The 21122-nt window shown below is 40.7% G+C and overlaps 1 protein-coding gene across 6 annotated transcripts in view; it reads right to left on the bottom strand.

The window, feature by feature from the left end:
- The window catches only part of phf6 (PHD finger protein 6), an 86558-nt gene that overhangs the window by 8776 nt on the left and 56660 nt on the right, over positions 1–21122 (bottom strand). For all 6 annotated transcript variants that reach the window (XR_011887601.1, XR_011887602.1, XM_072271107.1 and 3 more), the window contains exons 5-10: positions 15343–15476; positions 15181–15227; positions 12545–12705; positions 7524–7667; positions 4254–4358; positions 2937–3070 (exon numbers count right to left, since the gene is read on the bottom strand). Coding sequence is in view for 4 of the 6 variants with exons in the window: in XM_072271107.1 (XP_072127208.1) it covers positions 2937–3070; positions 4254–4358; positions 7524–7667; positions 12545–12705; positions 15181–15227; positions 15343–15476 (725 nt within the window). In the remaining 2 variants the exon portion in view is untranslated. The remainder of the gene's footprint in view (positions 1–2936; positions 3071–4253; positions 4359–7523; positions 7668–12544; positions 12706–15180; positions 15228–15342; positions 15477–21122) is intronic.

Raw genomic sequence — 21122 nt, forward strand, 5'->3', positions numbered from 1 at the left:
GACAAAGTAACACTAATGCTGAAGGCAAGACAGTGAACATTATCTATGTGGAACTTGGTAAAGCATTTGATAAGGTCTCTCATAGTAGGATGGTTCAGAAAATAAATGTACATAGGATCTAGGGTAAAATGCAAGTTTGGATTCAGAAATAGTATGCCCAGAGAAGACAGGAGTGGAAGGCTTTTATTGTGGTTGGGGGTCCATGACCAGTGGTGTTCCACAGTGATTAGTGCTGTGACCTCTGTTACTTTGGAAATGTATCAATGCTGTGAAATGTCAGATAAGCTAGCTTGCGGATGATAGCAAGTTTGGTGGAGCTGTTGGCAGTATCAGAATCAGATTTATTATCACTGACAAACAACATGAGTCTTGCCGAAGGGTTTTGGCTGAAACGTCGACTGTACTCCTTTCCATGGATGCTGTCTGGCCTGCTGAGTTCCTCCAGCATTTTGTGTGTGTTGCTTGGATTTCCAGCATCTGCAGACTTTCTCTTGTTAGTGACATGAAATTTGTTGTTTTGTAGCAGCAGTGCAAAAACACAAAATGACAATAAATTACACAAAAGGAACAGTATAAAAGAATAATGAGGCAGTGTTCATTGACCATTCAGAAATCTAATGGAGTGGAACAAGCTGTTCCTAACTTGTACAGTGTGGACCTTCAGGATTCTGTAACCTCCTCCCTGATGCTACAAACAAAGAAGAAAGAAGAAAGAAAATAGTTAGTGGTGGGCCTCTTGGTAGCATTGATACACAGAGGATCTTGGGGTCCACATCCATAGTTCACTGGAAATCTGCACATTAAGTCACCCCATTATTGTTCATTCGTTTCTGTTATACAACGTGGGGCTATCATGGTCTTTCCATAACCATGACTGTTCTTGGCAAACTTTTCTACAGAAATGGTTTCTGATTGCCTTCTGGGCAGTGTCTTTACAAGACACGTGGCCCCAGCCATTATCAATACTCTTCAGAGATTGTCTGTCTGAGGTCAATGGTCATATAACCAGGACTTGTGATATGCACCAGCTGCTTCCATGGCTCCATGACAATTGGAGGCCTAAGCAGGTACAACACCTTGACCAAGGGTGACCCGCAGCTAACAGAGAGAAGGAGCACCTTATGCTTCCTTTGGTAGAGACACATCTTCATCCCACCACCTACACCCCATTGTAGGGACTGGAGAGGGTGAAGAGGTTTGCCAGGATGCTACCTGGAACAGAGTATGATTAATAAGGAAAAGTTGCTCTCTCGAGAGCATCAGAAGCTGAGGGGAGTCCTGGTGGAGGTCGGCATAGGCAGAGAACCCAGTCAGCAGCCTTCACTCAGAGTAGAAATGTCTAACACCAGAAGAGGTGCTTTTAAGTTCAAATGGCGGGGGGGGGGGGGGGGGGGAGGGGAACGAGGAGGTTTAAAGGTGACAGGATGGCAAGTTCCCGGGTTCGAAACCAGTCGGGTCCGCTCCCAAGTATGCTTTCCATCCGTGCCGGGCTGAGTGTCAAGGTCGCAACTCAACCTCGTAAAATAAAAAAGGGAAAAGTACTGCTAAAATGTCTGTGTGGGGAGTGGCGCGCCGCAGTCTCTCTCTCGCTCTGCGCCTTGTAAAAAAGCCATGAAAAAGACATCATCACGCACGCGCACGGAGACGCACAGACTCACACGCACGCAAAAAAAAAATCTCCATCGGTACCAATCACATTTTCCAGCTCGCTGTGTCTGCAGAACTAAGTTCCTAACCTGATAAATAAATGCTGATAGCCTCTTCCTCTCCATCTTCATTACATTTTACATTCAAACCACCCTCCTGGGATCCAATTTAAATCTCTTACCACTTACTTTATATCTAAGCCCGCTGGATTTATACACTTCTGCCCACCAATTTTGTTTATGTCTATCAGGTACCCCCTCAGGTTCCTCTGTTCAAGGAAAACACTTGCCTAATATCTCATCCTGATAGATCTCCTTTGCACCTTTTCCAACGCAATCATTTCATTATACAGAACGGTGATAAGAGCTACAAATAATACCCCAGTGATTACATAATGAAGGTTTTAAGTTGTACCATGATTTTACTGATATTTCATGTCTGAGTTAATGAAAACAAGTATTCCTTATTGCTCCCAAATGCTATTCATTCTAACACTTAAATTCAGTGACATTAGCTAAAAGATACAAATTAAAAATAAAAGATACAAATTAAAAATAGGACACTAAATTCTTTTGTACGATCATACTGAACTGCATATTATCTACTTATTGCAAATTGTCTATACTTGTCACATGATGCCATGGCAAGCAAAATTGTGATATAATTGGAACACACTGTGACGCACTTCAGTAACACAATGTTTACTGGTAATGTTTTGTCTCTGCAGTCTCTTCATATTTGTACAGATACATGGTGGAAAGCATTCTGACTGGTTGCATCACAGCCTAGTATGGAGGCTCCAATGCACAGGATTGGAAGAGGCTGCAGAGGGCTATAGACACAACCAGTTCCATCATAGGCACAAACCTCCGCAGCACTGACAATATTTTCAAGAGGGAGTGGCTTAAGGAGGTAGCATCCATCACTAAGGACCCTCATTTTGTTACTACCATCAGGGACATAGACCCACAGACAATGATTCAGGAACAGCAACTTTCCCTTCGTCATCATATTTCCGAACAATCCATGAATACTACTTTGCTAGTCTGTTTTTTCTGCACTATTTATATTCTAACTTATAGCTGCTGCAAAACAACAATTTGAATGACGTGTCAGTGATAATAAAATCTGAAACACGTCGTGATGGCAATGAGTAGCACGGTATAATAAGAATTGAAATGTATTGGGAATTGAAATGTTCAGACAACAGAGTTCTTAGAAACAAACTAATCAAGTACAGTCTTCCAGAAGATCAATGTGAAATTACTGTCAACAATCCGGTTCAGTACCTGTAGATCCCTCTGTCAAGATTCTCAATGAATTTGGCTCGATCTTCAACTGCACAGTGATAATGATAAGTTTTGATGCAAGCTTTGATTTCACAGCCAATAGTTGCGCCGATTTGACTGCATAGTGTACATTTCTGAAATTTAATAAACAAGTAATTTAGAGGGAAAAAAATGAATCGCTAATAAATTAATTACAGGCTGATTGGAAGCTGCTTGTCTCCCTCTACTTTGATGTGCAACCCTTTGATATACCAGAGCTGTCAGTGAGGTCAGAGTGCAGAATGAAAGAACAGCATGACAAACTTCAACTGCTTGCTTGAATCCTGGTGTGCTTTGTGAAAACATATAGTCTAATTTAGTAAATTGCCTGAAAATGAGAAGCTAAACATTTGATTACATTCAAACTACACAGCTATCTGGAAAAAGCAGGGGTGTGGGACAAATTACAGTCTTTTCAAAGACAATCGTATTAGAACAAGTTTATACCCAGTATGATTGGCAGTGCCAATTATGTCCACAACAAAATCATTACAAAAATGAAGTAACAGTCACAGCAAGTCTATTTAATGATCAGGAAGGCGGGAGGAGAAGATGGCGGCGCACCTACGTGTGTGCAGCCCTCCGGTGAAAAGTGATATCGTATCTGTTAAATAGGGGCTGTGGACAATTCTGATTTGATGGAGAATGGATGTGAAAGCACAGAGGAACATCTGGAGAAATTTCTGAAACACCCGTTCGCTGCTGTCGTTACTGTGTGGTCATGAATCTGTCGGAGAGTAGGTCTCAAAATCCTCAGCCTTGCCTGCTTTTGGCGACCGAGAAGGAGGTTGAATCGTTCGGACAGAGATGGTGCTCAGTACTCGGTGTCATAGAGCTGACCAGAGCTCAAAGTTTTCAGATGACTCAGAGTCAGATTGTGGTTGGCATGGCAGGGAGAGTTTTCCTTCTTTTTCCCCATCTGCGTGAGATGTGGGACATTTGAGAAACTTTGAACTTTACTGTGCTCATGGACGACTTCATCAAGTTATGGTATTGTTGCACTGTTTGTAACTATATGTTATAATTATGTGGTTTTGTCAGTTTTTTCAGTCTTGGTCTGTCCTATGTTTTGTGATATCACACTGGAGGAAATAATGTTTCATTTCTTAATGCATGCATTACTAAATGACAATAAAAGAGGACTGTGTGTCTTCATAATCTAATTCGTTGGTTTACTTATGAACTCTAAACCAAACTACTAGCTTCATAGAAATATTGACTGAACAGAAGACAGACAATACCAAAGCTGCTAAAAGTTTACTGCATGGAAATACAAACCATCCTTTTGCCTCTCTTGATCTCTTGAATGACTGTTTTGATATCAAAGTCACCAAAATCTTTCCTAGATGAAGTTGTAAGCTGAACAGTACCAGAAGAAAACAGCTGAAATTAAAAGTACAATTTATTGAAATATTGCCACGATATAATTGTATTAAATTCAAAATCTTCAAGAAGAAGGTTACAGATTGCTAAAATATTTTCAATTCTTACAAAGTCCTTCAAAAATGCTAACAGTAAAAACTCTTCCACTAAGACCAGGATTATTGAGACGAGGGCGGAGCAAAGTGATGATGGCACTAAACCAGCGGTCCTCGACCACCGGGCTGCAAAGCATGTGCTACCAGGCCGCGAAGAAACGATACAAGTCAGCTGCACCTTTCCTCATTCCTTGTCACGCACTGTTGAACTTGAACATAGGGTTGCCAACTGTCCCGTATTTGCTGGGACATCCCGTATATTGGACTAAATTGGTTTGTCCCATACGGGACTGCCCTTTTCCCGTATTTCCCCCGCTAAGGTAGAGCATTCCTATGAAACCTTTCGTGCTAAGATGGCGTAAAGCGAAGAAGCAATTACCATTAATTTATATGGAAAAAGTTTTTGAGCGTGCCCAGTCCCAAAAAACAACCTACCAAATCATACCAAATAACACATAAAACCTAAAATAACACTAAGATATAGTAAAAGCAGGAATGATATGATAAATATACGCCTATAAAAAGCAGAAATAATGTATGTACAGTGTAGTCAGGAAGGTTAAGCCAAAACCGATTTGTGGGAAAAAAAACGGCACGTACGCACATGTCACGCGTGTGCACACAGGTGCCCGCTAAAGGCTTCACGGTCATGGTAGTCTTTCTCGGGGTCAACACAAATATCCCAGGATTTGACTGCTACTTTTGTCCTTTACTTGGGAGTGAGAAAGTTGGCAACCCTAACTGTAAAAGACATGTTGAGGTGAGTTTAACCCTACTTGAACATCCATTCTGCGCACCCCCCGCCCCCCCGCCCCCCCGCCCCGGTTGGCCGGTCCGCAGTGCGAAAAAGGTTGGGGACCTCTGCACTAAACAGTAACTCCTTTACTTCCATCTTCGGAAACAGCTCTATTTCTATCTTTATTTTTCCCTTTCAGGATTCTTTTGAAGACCCCGAGCTGGAGTTACACGCCGACTATGGTTCTTTGCAGGAATGGGACCCGCTCTCATGGTTTCATTACTGGCCGTTGTTCTGCACGCTAAGGGCTTGGACTAAGAGGTTGGCTGGGCTTTGGAGGTCGAGGATCTCGGGGTTCTAGAGACAGGCGGATCAAAGATCAGTGTCACTGCAGGAGACCCGTGTGCCGTTGGGGGAGTTGGAATATCTACGGCTGTGTGCCCAGAGACTCGAGATCTTTGGGCACAGAGCTCGAAAAAAGCGACGTAACGGACTTTTAAAATTGTAAACGAGCGAGTTGTTTGTTACATCTCCCCGCTCGCTGTGAAAATGGAGACAACCCCTTGCTCCCTTATTAGGGAGAGAGAGAGAGCCTGCTGTATGTCAAATGCCAGGTGAACAATGTAGTCTCTGGGGTAACTGCATGCCTGTGTCTTTACTGTTGCTTTGCTCATGCTTGAGTGTTCGGTGGCGGGTGCTGATGCTTTTTTTTGCTGGTGTGGGGAAGGGGGATTGTTGCTTGCTGCTGCTTACTCGCGGGAGGGTGGGAGAGAGGAGAGCTTGGGGGGGGTACTTTGGGATTCTAACATTTAACTGTTCATTTTTTGGGGCACTGCTCTGCATTTCAGGATGCATATTGTAAAGATTTCTCTGACATTAAATGTACCTTTGAAACCTTTGAATATAGAGAACAGTACAGCATTGGGCAGGACATTGTGATGCCTTTTTATACTTAATATCCTCCTCCTCATCCATATCCCCTGATTGCCTATTCCCTTCATATCCATGAGAGCCTAAAAGCCTCAAACTTCCTGCTTCCACCATCTCCCCTAGTAAACCAGTCCAGTCACCCACCACCCTGTAACAAACTGCCTCCTTTAACCTTAAAAGCCCCCCCAAAAAAATGTTCCTTCATGTTTGAAGGATTTTTCAGACAATAGAAATGTTCATATCAACAATACAGATAAATAATGTACGATAAATTTCCAACTACAATACATTTGTAACAATAGGGTTACTTCTTAACTATTTTGTACCTCATCTCCTCTGAAATGGAAGTATAATCTTCAATATATCTTCCCAGATATCTCCTGAGCAGTGAAAAACACTGGGCTCAAACGCTAACTTATGGTAATCACTACGTGCTTGTTGAGATTATCGTTCTAGACCCATCCCATTGTACTTATTTGACACTGACCTTTTCTCCAGAGGTTCTTGCTCTTTTGTGCATAAAATATGTGGAGGTGGAACCACAGAGAAATTAGCTGGCAATGTTGCAATAATCCTTATACAACATTGAGGGCCAAAAGGCCTGCTCCTGTGCTATACTGTCCTATGTTCCACGTGCTAAACATTCTAAAACTTCATTCCCCAGGAGTCACTGCAGTTTCTGGTTGTTCAGCTGCCTCTCTCTCCACCTAATCATTCATTTCTAAACATTCAAATAAGTATCAATCCTTCCTTTCTCCCCTAACATTTGCATATTTAAATTGCCACCGCACTTCTACAATAAACATCCTCATCTACCCATTGTAACAGTTCTCTTTGCTGTTTCACTCCAGAGTAGACCTGCTCTTCTTGTTGCTGCATTAGAAAGGAGGTACAGAAGCCCCAGGTTCAGGAACAGTTATCCTCCTACAATCATTGAACCAGAAGGGATAACTTCACTCAACCCAACACTAAACTGATCCCATAACTTATGAGCTCACTTCCAAGGACTGTTCATCTCATGTTCTTAATACAATTTATTTTGTTTTAACTTTTGTATTTGCAGTTTGTTGACTTTTGCACATTGATTGATTGCTCTTGTTAGGTGAGATCTTTCATTGATTCTATTGGTTTTAGTGTGAATGCCTGCAAGGAAATGAACCTCAGGCTTCTATATGGTGACCCTATATTTACTTTGACTTCTGACTCCACCTACTTAAACTTTGGTATGCTTTATACTATATGGTCTAAAGATAGATATCTGCTATATGGAGTCAGGTCCCAAAAAAAAATAAAAGAAGAGAGGAAAAAAAAAGAGTTTGAATAGTTAGGGTAACCCCCAGATCCATCACACTTCATGCAGTCCCTTCACAGTTCCCATTCCGAATGAGGATTCTTTTCCCTTACCATGCATTTGTAATGTGCAGCAACCTTTTTAGCATTTGAAGTGTGCAGCTTTCCTCTGGTCTCGTTTTCCTCATCTCCAGCATGGCAGAATCCACACTTTGGCCCTGTAACTGTGGGACTGCTGCAGTGAGGAGATCGTTCCCTCTGACAAGGACAATGGTTATAAAAATAAATACAAAGTTAATCACCTTTTGAAGATTTTTATTTCTGGTGTAGATAATTCAAATACACTGAAGGTATAAGCTATAGAGTAGTTTGATGAGACCACATGTTGAACACAGAGGCTGTGAGTATAAATAAATCTAAGATAGTGAGCAGTAAAGATGTCAGGAAAGACAGGCAGGTGATGGGGCAAATTTGTAGCCATTGAGATGAGTTGCAGTGCAATAAAGTTGCAGTGAAATCAAAGCAAAAAGTATCAAATACTGGTCTTAAGGTGTTGTACTTAAATGCACGCAGCATAAGGAATAAGGTGGATGATCTTGTTGTACAGCTACAGATTGGCAGGTATGATATTGTGGCCATCACTGACACCTGGCTAAAGGACGCATGTCTCTGGGAAGCTGAATGTCCAAGGATACACAGTGTATCGGAAGGATAGGAAGGTAGGCAGAGGGGGAGGCATGGCTTTATTGGTAAGAAATAATATTAAATCATTAGAAAGAGGTAATATAGGATCAGAAGGTGCAGAATCTTTATGGGTTGAGCTAAGAAATCGCAGGGGTAAAAGGACCCTGATGGCAGTTATTTACAGGCCTCCAAACAGCTGCAGGGATGTGGACTACAAATTACAACTGGAAATAGAAAAGGCTTGTCAGAAGGGCAGTGTTATGATAATTGTGGGGGATTTTAACATGCGAGTAGATTGGGAAAAATTAGATCAGCACTGGATCTCAAGAGAGAGAATTTGTAGAATGTCTGCGAGATGGCTTTTTAGAACAGCTTGTTGTTGAGCCCACTAGGGGATCGGCTGTACTGGATTGGGTATTGTGTAATGAACCGGAGGTGATTAGAGAGATTGAGGTGAAGGAACCCTTAGGAGACAGTGATCATAACATGATTAAGTTCACTGTGAAATTCGAAAAAGAGAAACCGAATTCTGATGTGTCGGTATTTCAGCGGAGTAAAGGAAATTACAGTTGCATGAGAGAGGAACTGGCCAAAGTTGACTGGAAAGGGACACTGGCGGGAAAGACAGCAGAGCAGCAGTGGCTGGAGTTTATGCGAGAAATGAAGAATGTGCAAGACAGGTATATTCCAAAAAAGAAGAAATTTTCAAGTGGAAAAAGGATGCAACCATGGCTGACAAGAGAAGTCAAAGCCAAAGTTAAAGCAAAGGAGAGGGCATACAAGGAAGCAAAAATTACTGGGAAGACAGAGGATTGGGAAGTTTTTAAAAGCTTACAAAAGGAAACTAAGAAGGTCATTAAGAAAGAAAAGATTAACTATGAAAGGAAGCTAACAAATAATATCAACGAGGATACTAAAAGCTTTTTCAAGTATATAAAGAGTAAAAGACAGGTGAGAGTAGATATAGGACCGATAGAAAATGATGCTGGAGAAATCAAAATGGGAGATAAGGAGATGGCGGAGGAACTGAATGAATATTTTGCATCAGTCTTCACTGAGGAAGACATCAGCAGTATACCGGACACTCAAGGGTGGCAGGGAAGAGAACTGTGCGCAGTCACAATTACGACAGAGAAAGTACTCAGGAAGCTGAATAGGCTAAAGGTAGATAAATCTCCTGGACCAGATGGAATGCACCCTCGTGTTCTGAAGGAAGTAGCTGTGGAGATTGCGGAGGCATTAGCGATGATCTTTCAAAAGTCGATAGATCCTGGCATGGTTCCGGAAGACCGGAAGATTGCAAATGTCACTCCGCTATTTAAGAAGGGGGCAAGGAAGCAAAAAGGAAATTATAGACCTGTTAGCTTGACATTGGTGGTTGGGAAGTTGTTGGAATCGATTGTCAAGGATGAGGTTACAGAGTACCTGGAGGCATATGACAAGACAGGCAGAACTCAGCATGGATTCCTTAAGGGAAAATCCTGCCTGACAAACCTATTACAATTTTTTGAGGAAATTACAAGTAGGCTAGACAAGGGAGATGTTGTATATTTGGATTTTCAGAAGGCCTTTGACAAGGTGACACACATGAGGCTACTTAACAAGATAAGAGCCCATGGAATTACGGGAAAGTTACATACATGGATAGAGCTTTGGCTGATTGGCAGGAAACAGAGAGTGGGAATAAAGGGATCCTATTCTGGTTGGCTGCCGGTTACCAGTGGTGTTCCACAGGGATCAGTGTTGGGGCCGCTTCTTTTTACATTGTACATCAACGATTTGGATTATGGAATAGATGGCTTTGTGGCAAAGTTTGCTGACGATACGAAGATAGGTGGAGGGGCCGGTAGTGCCGAGAAAACGGAGAGTCTGCAGAGAGACTTGGATGGATTGGAAGAATGGGCAGAGAAGTGGCAAATGAAGTACAATGTTGGAAAGTATATGGTTATGCACTTTGGCAGAAAAAATAAACAGGCAGATTATTATTTAAATGGGGAAAGAATTCAAAGTTCTGAGATGCAACGTGACTTGGGAGTCCTCGTACAGGATACCCTTAAAGTTGACCTCCAGGTTGAGTCAGTAGTGAAGAAGGCGAATGCAATATTGGCATTCATTTCTAGAGAAATACTCTGTATAGGAGCAGGGATGTGATGTTGAGGCTCTTTAAGGCGCTGGTGAGACCTCACTTGGAGTACTGTGGGCAGTTTTGGTCTCCTTATTTAAGAAAGGATGTGCTGATGTTGGAGAGGGTACAGAGAAGATTCACTAGAATGATTCTGGGAATGAGAAGGTTAACATATGAGGAACGTTTGTCCGCTCTTGGACTGTATTCCTTGGAGTTTAGAAGATTGAGGGGAGACCTCATAGAAACATTCTGAATGTTAAAAGTCATGGACAGAGTGGATGTGGCAAAGTTGTTTCCCATGATGGGGGAGTCTAGTACGAGAGGGCATGACTTAAGGATTGAAGGGCACCCTTTCAGAACAGAAATGCAAAGAACTTTTTTTAGTCAGAGGGTGGTGAATCTATGGAATTTGTTGCCACGGGCAGCAGTGGAGGCCAAGTCATTGGGTGTATTTAAGGCAGAGATTGATAGATATCTGAGTAGCCAGGGCATCAAAGGTTATGGTGAGAAGGCGGGGGAGTGGGACTATATAGGAGAATGGATCAGCTCATGATAAAATGGCGGAGCAGACTCGATGAGCAGAATGGCCTACTTCTGCTCCTTTGTCTTATGGTCTTATAGTTATGTTAAAAACTGAAAACCCAGTCATAACATGAGAGATAACCATAGATTTAACATGGTTGGCCAGAGAATTAAAGGCAGTATGGGGATTTCCTTAGTGCTTGTTTGTATTTGCCTATAGCCACAATAGATCTACAGCAGACACAAACTCAATGGCCCATCACAGAGCATTAGACAATACAAGCATCTATGTCAGGATGCTGTTTGTTGACTGTAGCTCAGTGTTTAACACCATCATTCCCACAATCCTGATCGATAAACTACAGAACCTGGACCTCTGAACCTTCTTCTGCAATTGGATCCTCTACTTCCTAACAGGAAGACCACGATCTGTGCGGTTCGGTGATAACATCTCCTCCTCGCTGACTATCAACACTGGTGCACCTCATGGGTGTGTGCCTAGCCCACTGCTCTACTCTCTCTATATCCATAATTGTGTGGCTAGGTATAGCTCAAATACCAGCTATAAATTTGCTGATGACACAGTGATTGTTTCTAGAATCTCAGATGGTGACGAGAGGGCGTACAGGAATGAGATATGCCAGCTTATTGAATGGTGTCACAGCAACAACCTTGAACTCAACGCTAATAAAATGAAAGAGCTAATTGTGGGCTCAGGAAGGGTAAGACAAGGGAACATGAACTAATCCTAACAGAAGGAACTAAAGTGGAGAGAGAGAGCAATTTCAAGTTCCTGGGTGTCAAGATCTCTGAAGATCTAACCTGGTCCCAACATATCAATGTATCTATAAAGAAGGCAAGACAGCAGCTCTATTGCATTAGGATTTTGAAAAGAATTGGTTTGACACCTAAAACACTCAAAAACTTCTAAGGTGTACCATGTAAGCATTCTAACAGAATGAATCACTGCCTGGTACTGGGGGGGTGGGGCGGCTAGTGCACAAGTCCAAATGAAGCTACAGAAGGTTGTAAAATTAGTCTGTAGTATCCAAGACATCTACAAGCAGCAGTGTCTCAGGAAGGTGGCATCAATTATTAAGGACCCCATCCCCCAGGACATGCCCTCTTCTCATGGTTACTGTCAGGAACAAGGTACAGAAGCCTGAAGGCCCACACTTAGCGATTCAGGGACATCTTCTTCCCTTCTGCCATACGATTCCTAAATGGACAGTGAACTCATGAACACTATCTCACTTCTTGTTATAATATTTCTGTTTTGCACTATTTTTAATCTAACTTACATATATATATAGTTAATGTAATTGATTTACTTTTTTCCCCCTTCTATATTATTATGTTCTGCAATATACCACTGCTGCTAAGTCAACAAATTTCACTAAACATGCCAGTGATAATAAACCTGATTCTGAATTCGGAATGTACTTCCTACCAAGGTAGTGAAGTCTCATCCAATCAAGGCTGTTACTATTTTATTTAACAATACAGCATGGAACAGGTCCTTCCAGTCCATCGAGCTGCATCACTCAGCCACGCACCTGATTAACCCTAGCCTAAGGGGATTGAACCGGTACTTAAAATAACAGAAGATTGTGGGTAAAAGGCAGGGTAATTCTACAAACTATGTTGTTCTTGCATGACACAAGAAATTTCTCAAAAGCCTGAATGATCCCAAAGTACCACCATTCTTAGATTATGAAAGAAAATTTGGTCAAGGATGAAAAAGGTGAGGAAAATTTATCAAAATCATCTCCTTCAAATATCATCCCATAATTAAATTACTCACATAGGAACTGCAACTAGTTTCATCTTTTCCTTGGGATGATGTCGACATGGCATCATCTGACTCATCTTTCCAGTTAGGAACTCTTCGCCTTCCTCTTTGTCCTCCCCGAACACCTCTACGATGACTTGTAGGACACACTGTCAGGTTTCCTGGGAGACCATCTGCATGGAGCACATCAAAATCACAATAAAACAGTTGGTGCTCATAGAGGACAGATTGGAATGCAATGTCTACTCGGGCAATATGGGTGGAACTGAGAAATAAGAAAATGATTATCATGTTAATAGGATTATATTACAGACCTCCAAGAATCTGCAGGATCGCGAGGAACAAACTTGCAGAGATAGCAGACATTTGCAATAAGTATAAAGTTGAGATAGAAGGTGCTTTTAACTTGCTACATATTGACTGAGACTCTCAAACTGCAAAGGGATTGGATGAGATAGTTTGTTAAGTGTGTTTAGGGAAGTTTCCTTAATCAATAGGTAGAGGTCCCAACTGCAGAGAGTGAATACTCTATCTCCTTTTCAGGAATGAGACAGGGCAGGTGACAGAAGAGTGTGAAAGATAAAGTCATCATAATTTCATTAGTTTTAAGATAATTTATAGAGAAGGATAGTACTGATCCTTGGATTGAGATTCTAAATTAGAGGAAGGCCCATTTTGATGGCATTAGAAGAGATCAGGCAGGCACAGATTGGAATAGCAATGGGATGCTTGGTAAATGAAAGCCTTTCAAAAGTGAAATATTGACAGTACAGTATCTGTTATGTTCCTGTTGAAATAAAAGGCGAGGGTAACAGGTTCAGAGAACCTTAGTAATCAACGGATATTGAAGTCCTGGTAAAGAAAAAAGAGGCACACTTCAGGTATGGGTGCTTGAGTGTAAGAAATGCAAGAAGTAACTTGAGAGGGCGAAAAGAGGGTATGAGGTTGTTCGAGTAGTCAAGGTGAAAGATAATTCTAAGGACTTTTACATATATATTAAGAGTGAAAGGACAGAAGGGACAAAATTGGTCCCTTTGAAGATAAGCATGGTCAACTATGCATGGAACCGACAGAGGTGGGGGTGGGGGGGGGGAGATCTTTTACATCTGTATTTACATTGGAAATGGACACAGAAACTACAGAACTGAGGCAAATGAGTAGCGAGGCCATGGGCCACATCTGGAGTAGAGGAAAAGGTACTTGCTGTCTTCAGGCAAATTAAGGTGGGTAAATCTCCAAAGCCTGACGAGATGCCCCTCAGAACTTGCAGGACAATAGTGCAGAAATTGAGCGGCCCTGGGAGAGATACTTAAAACATTCTTAGGCATGGGTGAGGTGTCAGAGGATTGGATGATAGGTAATGTTTTCCCGTTGTTCAAGAAAGTCAGCAACTATAAACTGTAAAATTCTAGGATGGTGATCCTGACGTCAGTCGAGAGTAAATTATCAGAAGGTATTCTAAAGGACTGGATATTTAAGAATTTGAAAGACAGGACCTTATTACGGATTGGCAACATGGCTGTGTATGTGGCTGGTCACATCTAACCAATCTTAGAGGAGGTTATCAAGGTTCATGAAAGAAATAACAGTGAACGTTATCTAGATAGGCTTCAGCAAGGCCTTTAACAAAGTCCTACATGGCCTTAGCAGCCCCTCCACACAAGGCAGACTTTCACATGTAAATTCCCCACATTATTTCTTGCATCGGTGCTCCCATTGTGACTTGTAGAGAGGTGAGACAAGAAACAAACTGGCAACTGCTTTACTGAGCACCTTCACTCCATCTGCCATGGCCACCCAGATAGTCGCATTCCCACATTGACGTGTGGGCCCTCAGCCTCTTCTACAGCGAAGTAGAACAGCACCTCATCCTCCAGCCTGGTGGTACTAAAGCTGAATTATCCAACTCGCTTTGTCAAATCCAGCAATCACCTCCCAGCTTCTGGCATACACACCGATTCTCCCTTCTCCCATTTACCTATCAACAACCTCCTCCCCCCCTCTCAATTTCTCACTTGAATCCACCTGTCACCTGCTAGCTCTTGCTCTACCCCTTTTTACACTGCTCTGTCACTTCTATCTTCCAATTCAGGTGAAGGACCTCAACACAAAAAATGGACTGTCCTCTGATCTCCATAGATACTGCCTGGCCACTGATATCCAGCACTTAGTGCGTTGCTCTGGACCGGATGCAATGCATCCCAAGCTGTTAAGGGAGGAGATTGCTAGATATCTGTCCAAATGTGGACATTGTAATTGCAGCTGTTTAAGGATGGGATGGGAAAGGAGAGCAATTTCCATAAACTGCACTCCCTCCACACAAACAGATCCTATACAATATTCCTGCTGGTCGAACCAGACACCTTAACTCTTGTATTAAAACCCTCATGTGTTGTTTCATTCCCAACTGTATAATACCTGGGGAATCATGAGCATGCCACCTCAGTAAAAACCAGATCCAGCACTACTGCAATAGTTTGTGTGTACTTTGTCTGCTGTTCTAAATGCAGTCCAGTGCGAAATAGGTGTCAGTAATACTGTAAACCCAACCAGTTAGAACAATAGTGATCCCATACAGAAAATAATGTTGTAGGGAAAGGAAAAGCTAGCAAATAACTTATTGTACCAAATATTGCCATGTCACTTACCCTCACTGGAATCCTCTGCACCTTCTTTGTGCTTTTGACAGAGAATCCTGTTGAGAAATGGATTTAACAAGTGCAGGTCAATGTTATGCACTTCATGAAACAGTTATACAAGCATAAATATAACAGCCATACCAAAGTGTAAGAACATTGTATTATACTTACAAATATATTCCCTGAGACGGATCTTCCTTTATTTGAGCTTTGTCAAGTTTTGCACAATAGTAATGGTATGTTCGACGACAAGTTTTTACGTCACATCCAATTGTTGCTCCTGGGCGGTGACAACAAGAGCAGCTCTGTGGCAAGAACGACAAGAGTGAAACAGCATAGCCAGTGTGTCAGTGCAACAAGGCGGTTAACTGCATCAAATCCCTAATGCAAAAGGGAATAAAAGAGGCAGTTTGTTTTCCCTGTTGATTCGATAAAGGGAAGTCCCTTCCAGGAAATATGACAATTATCTACAGCAGTAGAATTTTTAAATCATTCTGCAAAACCTGGTCAAAGCAAACCTTAGATTATTGAAAAGAACAAGGTTTCGATCAAGGGAATGGCGGCGTAAGGAAAAGGTCTCTCAACAAAAAAGGTAAACTGCTCCATAATCGAATTTAGACAAATACTTAATATTGCATAACTATATTAATAAAAGGGGCAAGGATGATGTCTAAGAACAAGATTAAAAAGTCCGCTCCGAAGGCTGGAATTGAAGAGAAGCTATAAAACGCAGAGGAGGTGATAGCAGAAATGCTGAAGCTACAAGACAAGCTCCAGTGGAAACTAATAGATCAAGAAGGCCGCTTGAAAAGGGAAAATGTGAGGATTTACGGAATTCCCGAAGGAACTGAAAGTAAACCCGGATTGATGATTCCCTTCGTGGAGAAGCTACTCAGAGAGAGCCTTGATATACCGGCCGCAAAAGACCTACAGATAGAAAGAGCTCACCGCGCGTTGGCACCACAGCCTCCAGCAGGCGCCCAGCCCAGATTGATCCTGGTCAGATTTCTCAGTTACAGAACGAAGGAACAGGTGCTTAAAAGGGCATGGCAAAAGAAAGATTTCATGTGGAACAACTGTAAAATCAGTTTAGACCACGACTACGCACCGGGGATTCTTGCCAGACGGAAGGAATATACGGAAACACGGAGAGTCCTGAAGGAAAACAACATCAGATTCCAGACCCTGTATCCAGCTCGGCTGAGAGTCTTTTACAACGAAGGGACAAAAACTTACGCTACGGTGGAGGAGGCAACATTGGACCTGGCGGACCGGGGACTACCTATTAAAGTTATCACCCAACCGGAGTCGCTACTGGAGAGGATTCGGCAGAAGTCGTGGCAGTTAGTGGGGCGAGGACGCTCCACTCGAACCAGAGTGTCAAACTTCAAGGAAAAGCTGCAAATATTCAGACGCGAATGTACAGAGAACACAGATTAATTAAGAGAAATGACTGAAAAGAGTAAATCGGACTTAAAGGTAAAATGAAAACTGGTAACTGAAAATAAACTAGACGGAATAACTTGAATGATAGCAATATGGTCGAGACATAAATAGGAGAAAATTCTCTATGATTATTCAAACTGCTGAGGGCCCTCTAACACAGGGTGAAGATAGAGGTTATCCCTCTGAACTGAGGCGGGTCGGTGCTCAGGCCTCACTGTGGGAAGTCGGGAAAAATTTTCAAATGTTGCACGTTCAAAAATGTCTAGGGTGTGGTTATATGTCTTGGTTTACTGTTGAGAAGGGATTGCTTACTGTTTGGTTAGAAAAGGAGAGTGTTTTTTTTTCTACTAGAGAAAAATGCAAACTGAATTGGTAAATATAATTTCCTATAATGTTACTGGGGTTTTGAATCCAATTAAAAGAAATAAGATTATGTCTAAATTGAAAAAAGAGAGGGCACAAATAGCTTTCCTCCAGGAAACACATATGAGCCAATCTGAACATGGAAAATTAAAAAGAATGGGCTTTAAGCATGTATTTTATTCATCATATAAATTGAGTCACAAAAGAGGGGTAGCTACTTTAATATCAAGTACTCTTAATTATGAACATATTTCAGAGACTAGAGACAAAGAATGACGGTTCGTAAAAATCACAGGAAGAATAGAAGGTACAGAAATAACATTGCTGAATGTTTATGCTCCTCCAGGTTGTGAATGGTCATTTTATAGACACATTTTTGGTCAGTTCTCAAGGGGTAGTAATTTGTAGAGGGGATTTTAATATTAGATTAAATCCTATATTAGATTCTTCAAGAATAGTTACTCAGAATAAACCTCTGACTCGGAAAGTGAATTCATTGATGGAGGAGTTGGGAATTATAGATGTCTGGAGGGAATTACACCCTACTAGTAAAGATTATACACATTACTCTTTCCTTCATTCAGCCTATTCAAGGATAGACTATTTCTTTATCTTTAATACAGATAGACTCAGGATAAAAAAAAACGTAATATTGCAACAATTGATCTGTCGGATCATAGCCCAGTCTCTATGTCTCTAATCCTGGAAAGGAAAATGAGGAAAACACTATGGAGGCTAAACTCAATAACCCGAAAGTAATGGAGAGATTAAGGGGAGAAATCAAAGAATATCTAGACCTTAATGACACGGGAGAAACATCACCAGTGATCTTATGGGATACATTGAAAGCTGTACCGAGAGGGAAAATTATTTCCATTACCACTCACATGAAAAAAATCAATGCACAAAAATTAACAGACCTTCAAGGAAAATTAAAACAACTTCAAGTTGTAGATAGCAACAAAAGTAATTCAAATCGAAAACAGGAAATTAGGAAATTGTAAAGTGAAATTGACGATATTTATACGTTGGAAACTCAAAGAAATTTTCTTTACCTGAGACAAAAGAATTATGAAGTAGGAGGCAAATCAGCTAGATTATTAGCATATAAATTACTAAAACAACAAGCAGACAATACAATTCATAAAATAAAGTTTAGATCTACCTAAACTTACAGATTTACAAAATGAAAGTTTATTAGAACCAGTAACTGTCAAAGAACTGAACGTGGCCATCTCTAGGTTAAAGGCTGGAAAGTCCCCAGGTTCTGATGGGTTTACCTCAGAGTGGTACAAGTCCCTGAAGATACAGTTAGCCCCATTACTACTTAACACCTTTAATTGGATCTTGCAGAGAGGAGAAACTCCACCTTCCTGGAGAGAAGCGATTATTTCAGTTATTCCTAAAGAGGGTAAAGATAAACTAGAATGTGGCAATTATCAGCCAATTAGTGTTCTTAATTTAGATTACAAACTATTTACATCTATATTAGCGCGCAGATTGGAAAAGCTTTTACCTGGCCTAATCCACTTAGACCAGACTGGATTTATTCAACAAAGACAAACACAGGACAATATAAGGAGAACTCTGCACATATTAGAACAGGTTAATAAGAACGAGACAGAGACAATGGTAGTAGAATTGGACGCTGAGAAAGCTTTTGATTCAGTTAGTTGGGCATTCCTATACAGAGTGTTAGGAAGATTCGGCTTTCAAGAAAAGTTTATTAAAGTAATTCAGACTCTATATGACAGTCCTACAGCCTGAATTAAGATAAATGGGGACCTCTCTGACTCCTTCATCTTAGAGAGAGGCACTAGACAGGGATGCCCAATTTCTCCTCTCCTTTTTGCGCTATATATTGAACCGCTTGCCCAACTAATAAGATAGAGCGAAACCGTAAAAGGTATCAAGGTGGCAGGGATTGAACAGAAAGTGGCGTTATTCGCAGGTGATGTTTTGGTCTATCTGAGTGAACCAGAAAAATCATTTATAGGATTGTTTACACTGTTGGATGACTTTGGGAAAATATCAGGTTATAAAATAAATGTAAAGAAAACGCAGGTTATGTCCCTAAATTATACACCATCCAAAAAATTGCAGGATACATATGATCTTAAGTGGGAAGCTAAATCATTAAAATATTTAGGAATAACCCTGCCGAAGGATCTTTCAACACTGTCACAGGTAAATTATGGGCCATTAATCTCAGAGATAAAAGCAGATATGCAGAGATGAAATCTTATCCCCTTTTTAAGTTTAAATTCAAGGATAAATACTATAAAAATGAATATTCTTCCTCGGTTATTGTATCTTTTCCGTACTTTACCAGTGGAGGTGGATGATAATCAATTCAGGGAATGGGACAAATGGATTTCCCGCTTCACTTGGCAAGGAAGGAAACCTAGAATTCGATATAACACCTTACAGTTAGGGAAGGAAGGAGGAGGTATGGTTCTCCCTTGCCTGAGAAATTATTTTTATGCCTCACAGATAACCCCTCTGTTATATTGGTATAATAGGGAATATAAGGCTAGATGGAAGGAAATAGAATTTGGATTAGTTGACAGTTTTCCTCTTCAGGCCTCAATAGCTGACAAAGGATTGATGGCCCAGTTGGAAAAATTTAAAAACGCTTGGATAAATCTGACATTAAAAGTATGGCAGAAGGTGGTCAATTCATGTGGAATTAATAACATGTTAAAACTCTTTAGATGGTGTGCATATGATACCGAATTCCTTCCCAACAGAGGAGATAAAAGATTTGAGCTATGGATAAAGAAAGGTCTTACAACCTACCTCTCATTTATAGATAAAAGGGTATTACAAAGTTTCCAAATCCTGCAGGACAAACATGGTCTAGAACATAGTGATTTTTTTAGGTACCTTCAAGTACGAAACTATGTTAACCAGAGTTGTAGATATACAGACCTATCAACAGTAGAATTAGAATTTTTCAAGATTCTGAATTCGGCTTGCAGTTCAATACCTAGTAAATCAGTTTCTCGATTACATAACGCACTCTCCCATGGTAAAAATGTAAATACACTGTATATTAAAGAGAAGTGGGAGAAAGAAGCGGGGTTGGTACTTTCAGAGGAGGGTTGGGGGAAAATCTGCAGCTTTCAATGGTCCTCGACTAATTCTTTGACTTGGAGAGAACATTGTTGGAAAAACATTATAAGATACTTCATGACCCAAATCAGGAAAAATATAAAGATACAAATGTGATGTGTTGGAGAAGGTGCGGCTCCAAGGAGGCAAATCATTTTCATATTTTTTGGGATTGTCCTAAATTAAGTCTATTTTGGGAAGGTATTCATAGAACATTAGTTAAGGTACTTAGGTCCCAGATACCTCTGAACTTTGAGACGCTCTATTTGGGGCATGTATTGTTTCTTGAACAGAAGGAAGATATAAAGTTGCTGCAGGCCCTCTTAGCGGCAAGTAAGAAATCAATCACTAGAAAATGGCTAAATCCAATACCACCTACATTAGAAGATTGGTACGAAATTATCCTGGAAATATTTAAAATGGAAAAGTTGACTTACTCCCTGAGAACTCAAAAAGAAAAATTTTATCAAATCTGGAATAAATGGATTGAATATATAACCCCAATGCGAGCAGACTTTAGATGACTCTCCTAATGATTTATACTGCTCTTCTCATCAACACAGTAACATTGCTAACGTAAGCACCCCTAGTCTAAATGTTTGGTTTTTTTGTTTTCTTTTGGAAAATAGAGAATTAACACAAGTAAAGGGAAAGATTTGGGATAAGGATAAAAAAAAAGGAAAAAATTAAGTAAATAAGTACATAGGGATTGGATAATTATGTCTGCGGGCAGGAGCAAGCATGAACAAATTAGGATATAAACACCTACAATGGTTGATACATAGGCTTATATACAACATTTTGGACCAGTGGAAATGGTCCAGAAGGGTTATATGGAAACTATTATTACCATTTTTCTTAACAACTAATTCCATTACTTAGCCTAATAGGTTAGATTTACCACAGTACATAATTATCTACTTAAATGTTTATTTTCCTTTTATATCATCTCAATGTGTACTTAAGAATGTATAAATAATTGTAGTTTTATACATATAAAAAAATGGAAAAGGTTATATGTCTGTAAA

The sequence above is a fragment of the Mobula birostris genome, chromosome 10, assembly GCF_030028105.1.
Source record: "Mobula birostris isolate sMobBir1 chromosome 10, sMobBir1.hap1, whole genome shotgun sequence".
NCBI classification, from domain to species: domain Eukaryota; kingdom Metazoa; phylum Chordata; class Chondrichthyes; order Myliobatiformes; family Myliobatidae; genus Mobula; species Mobula birostris.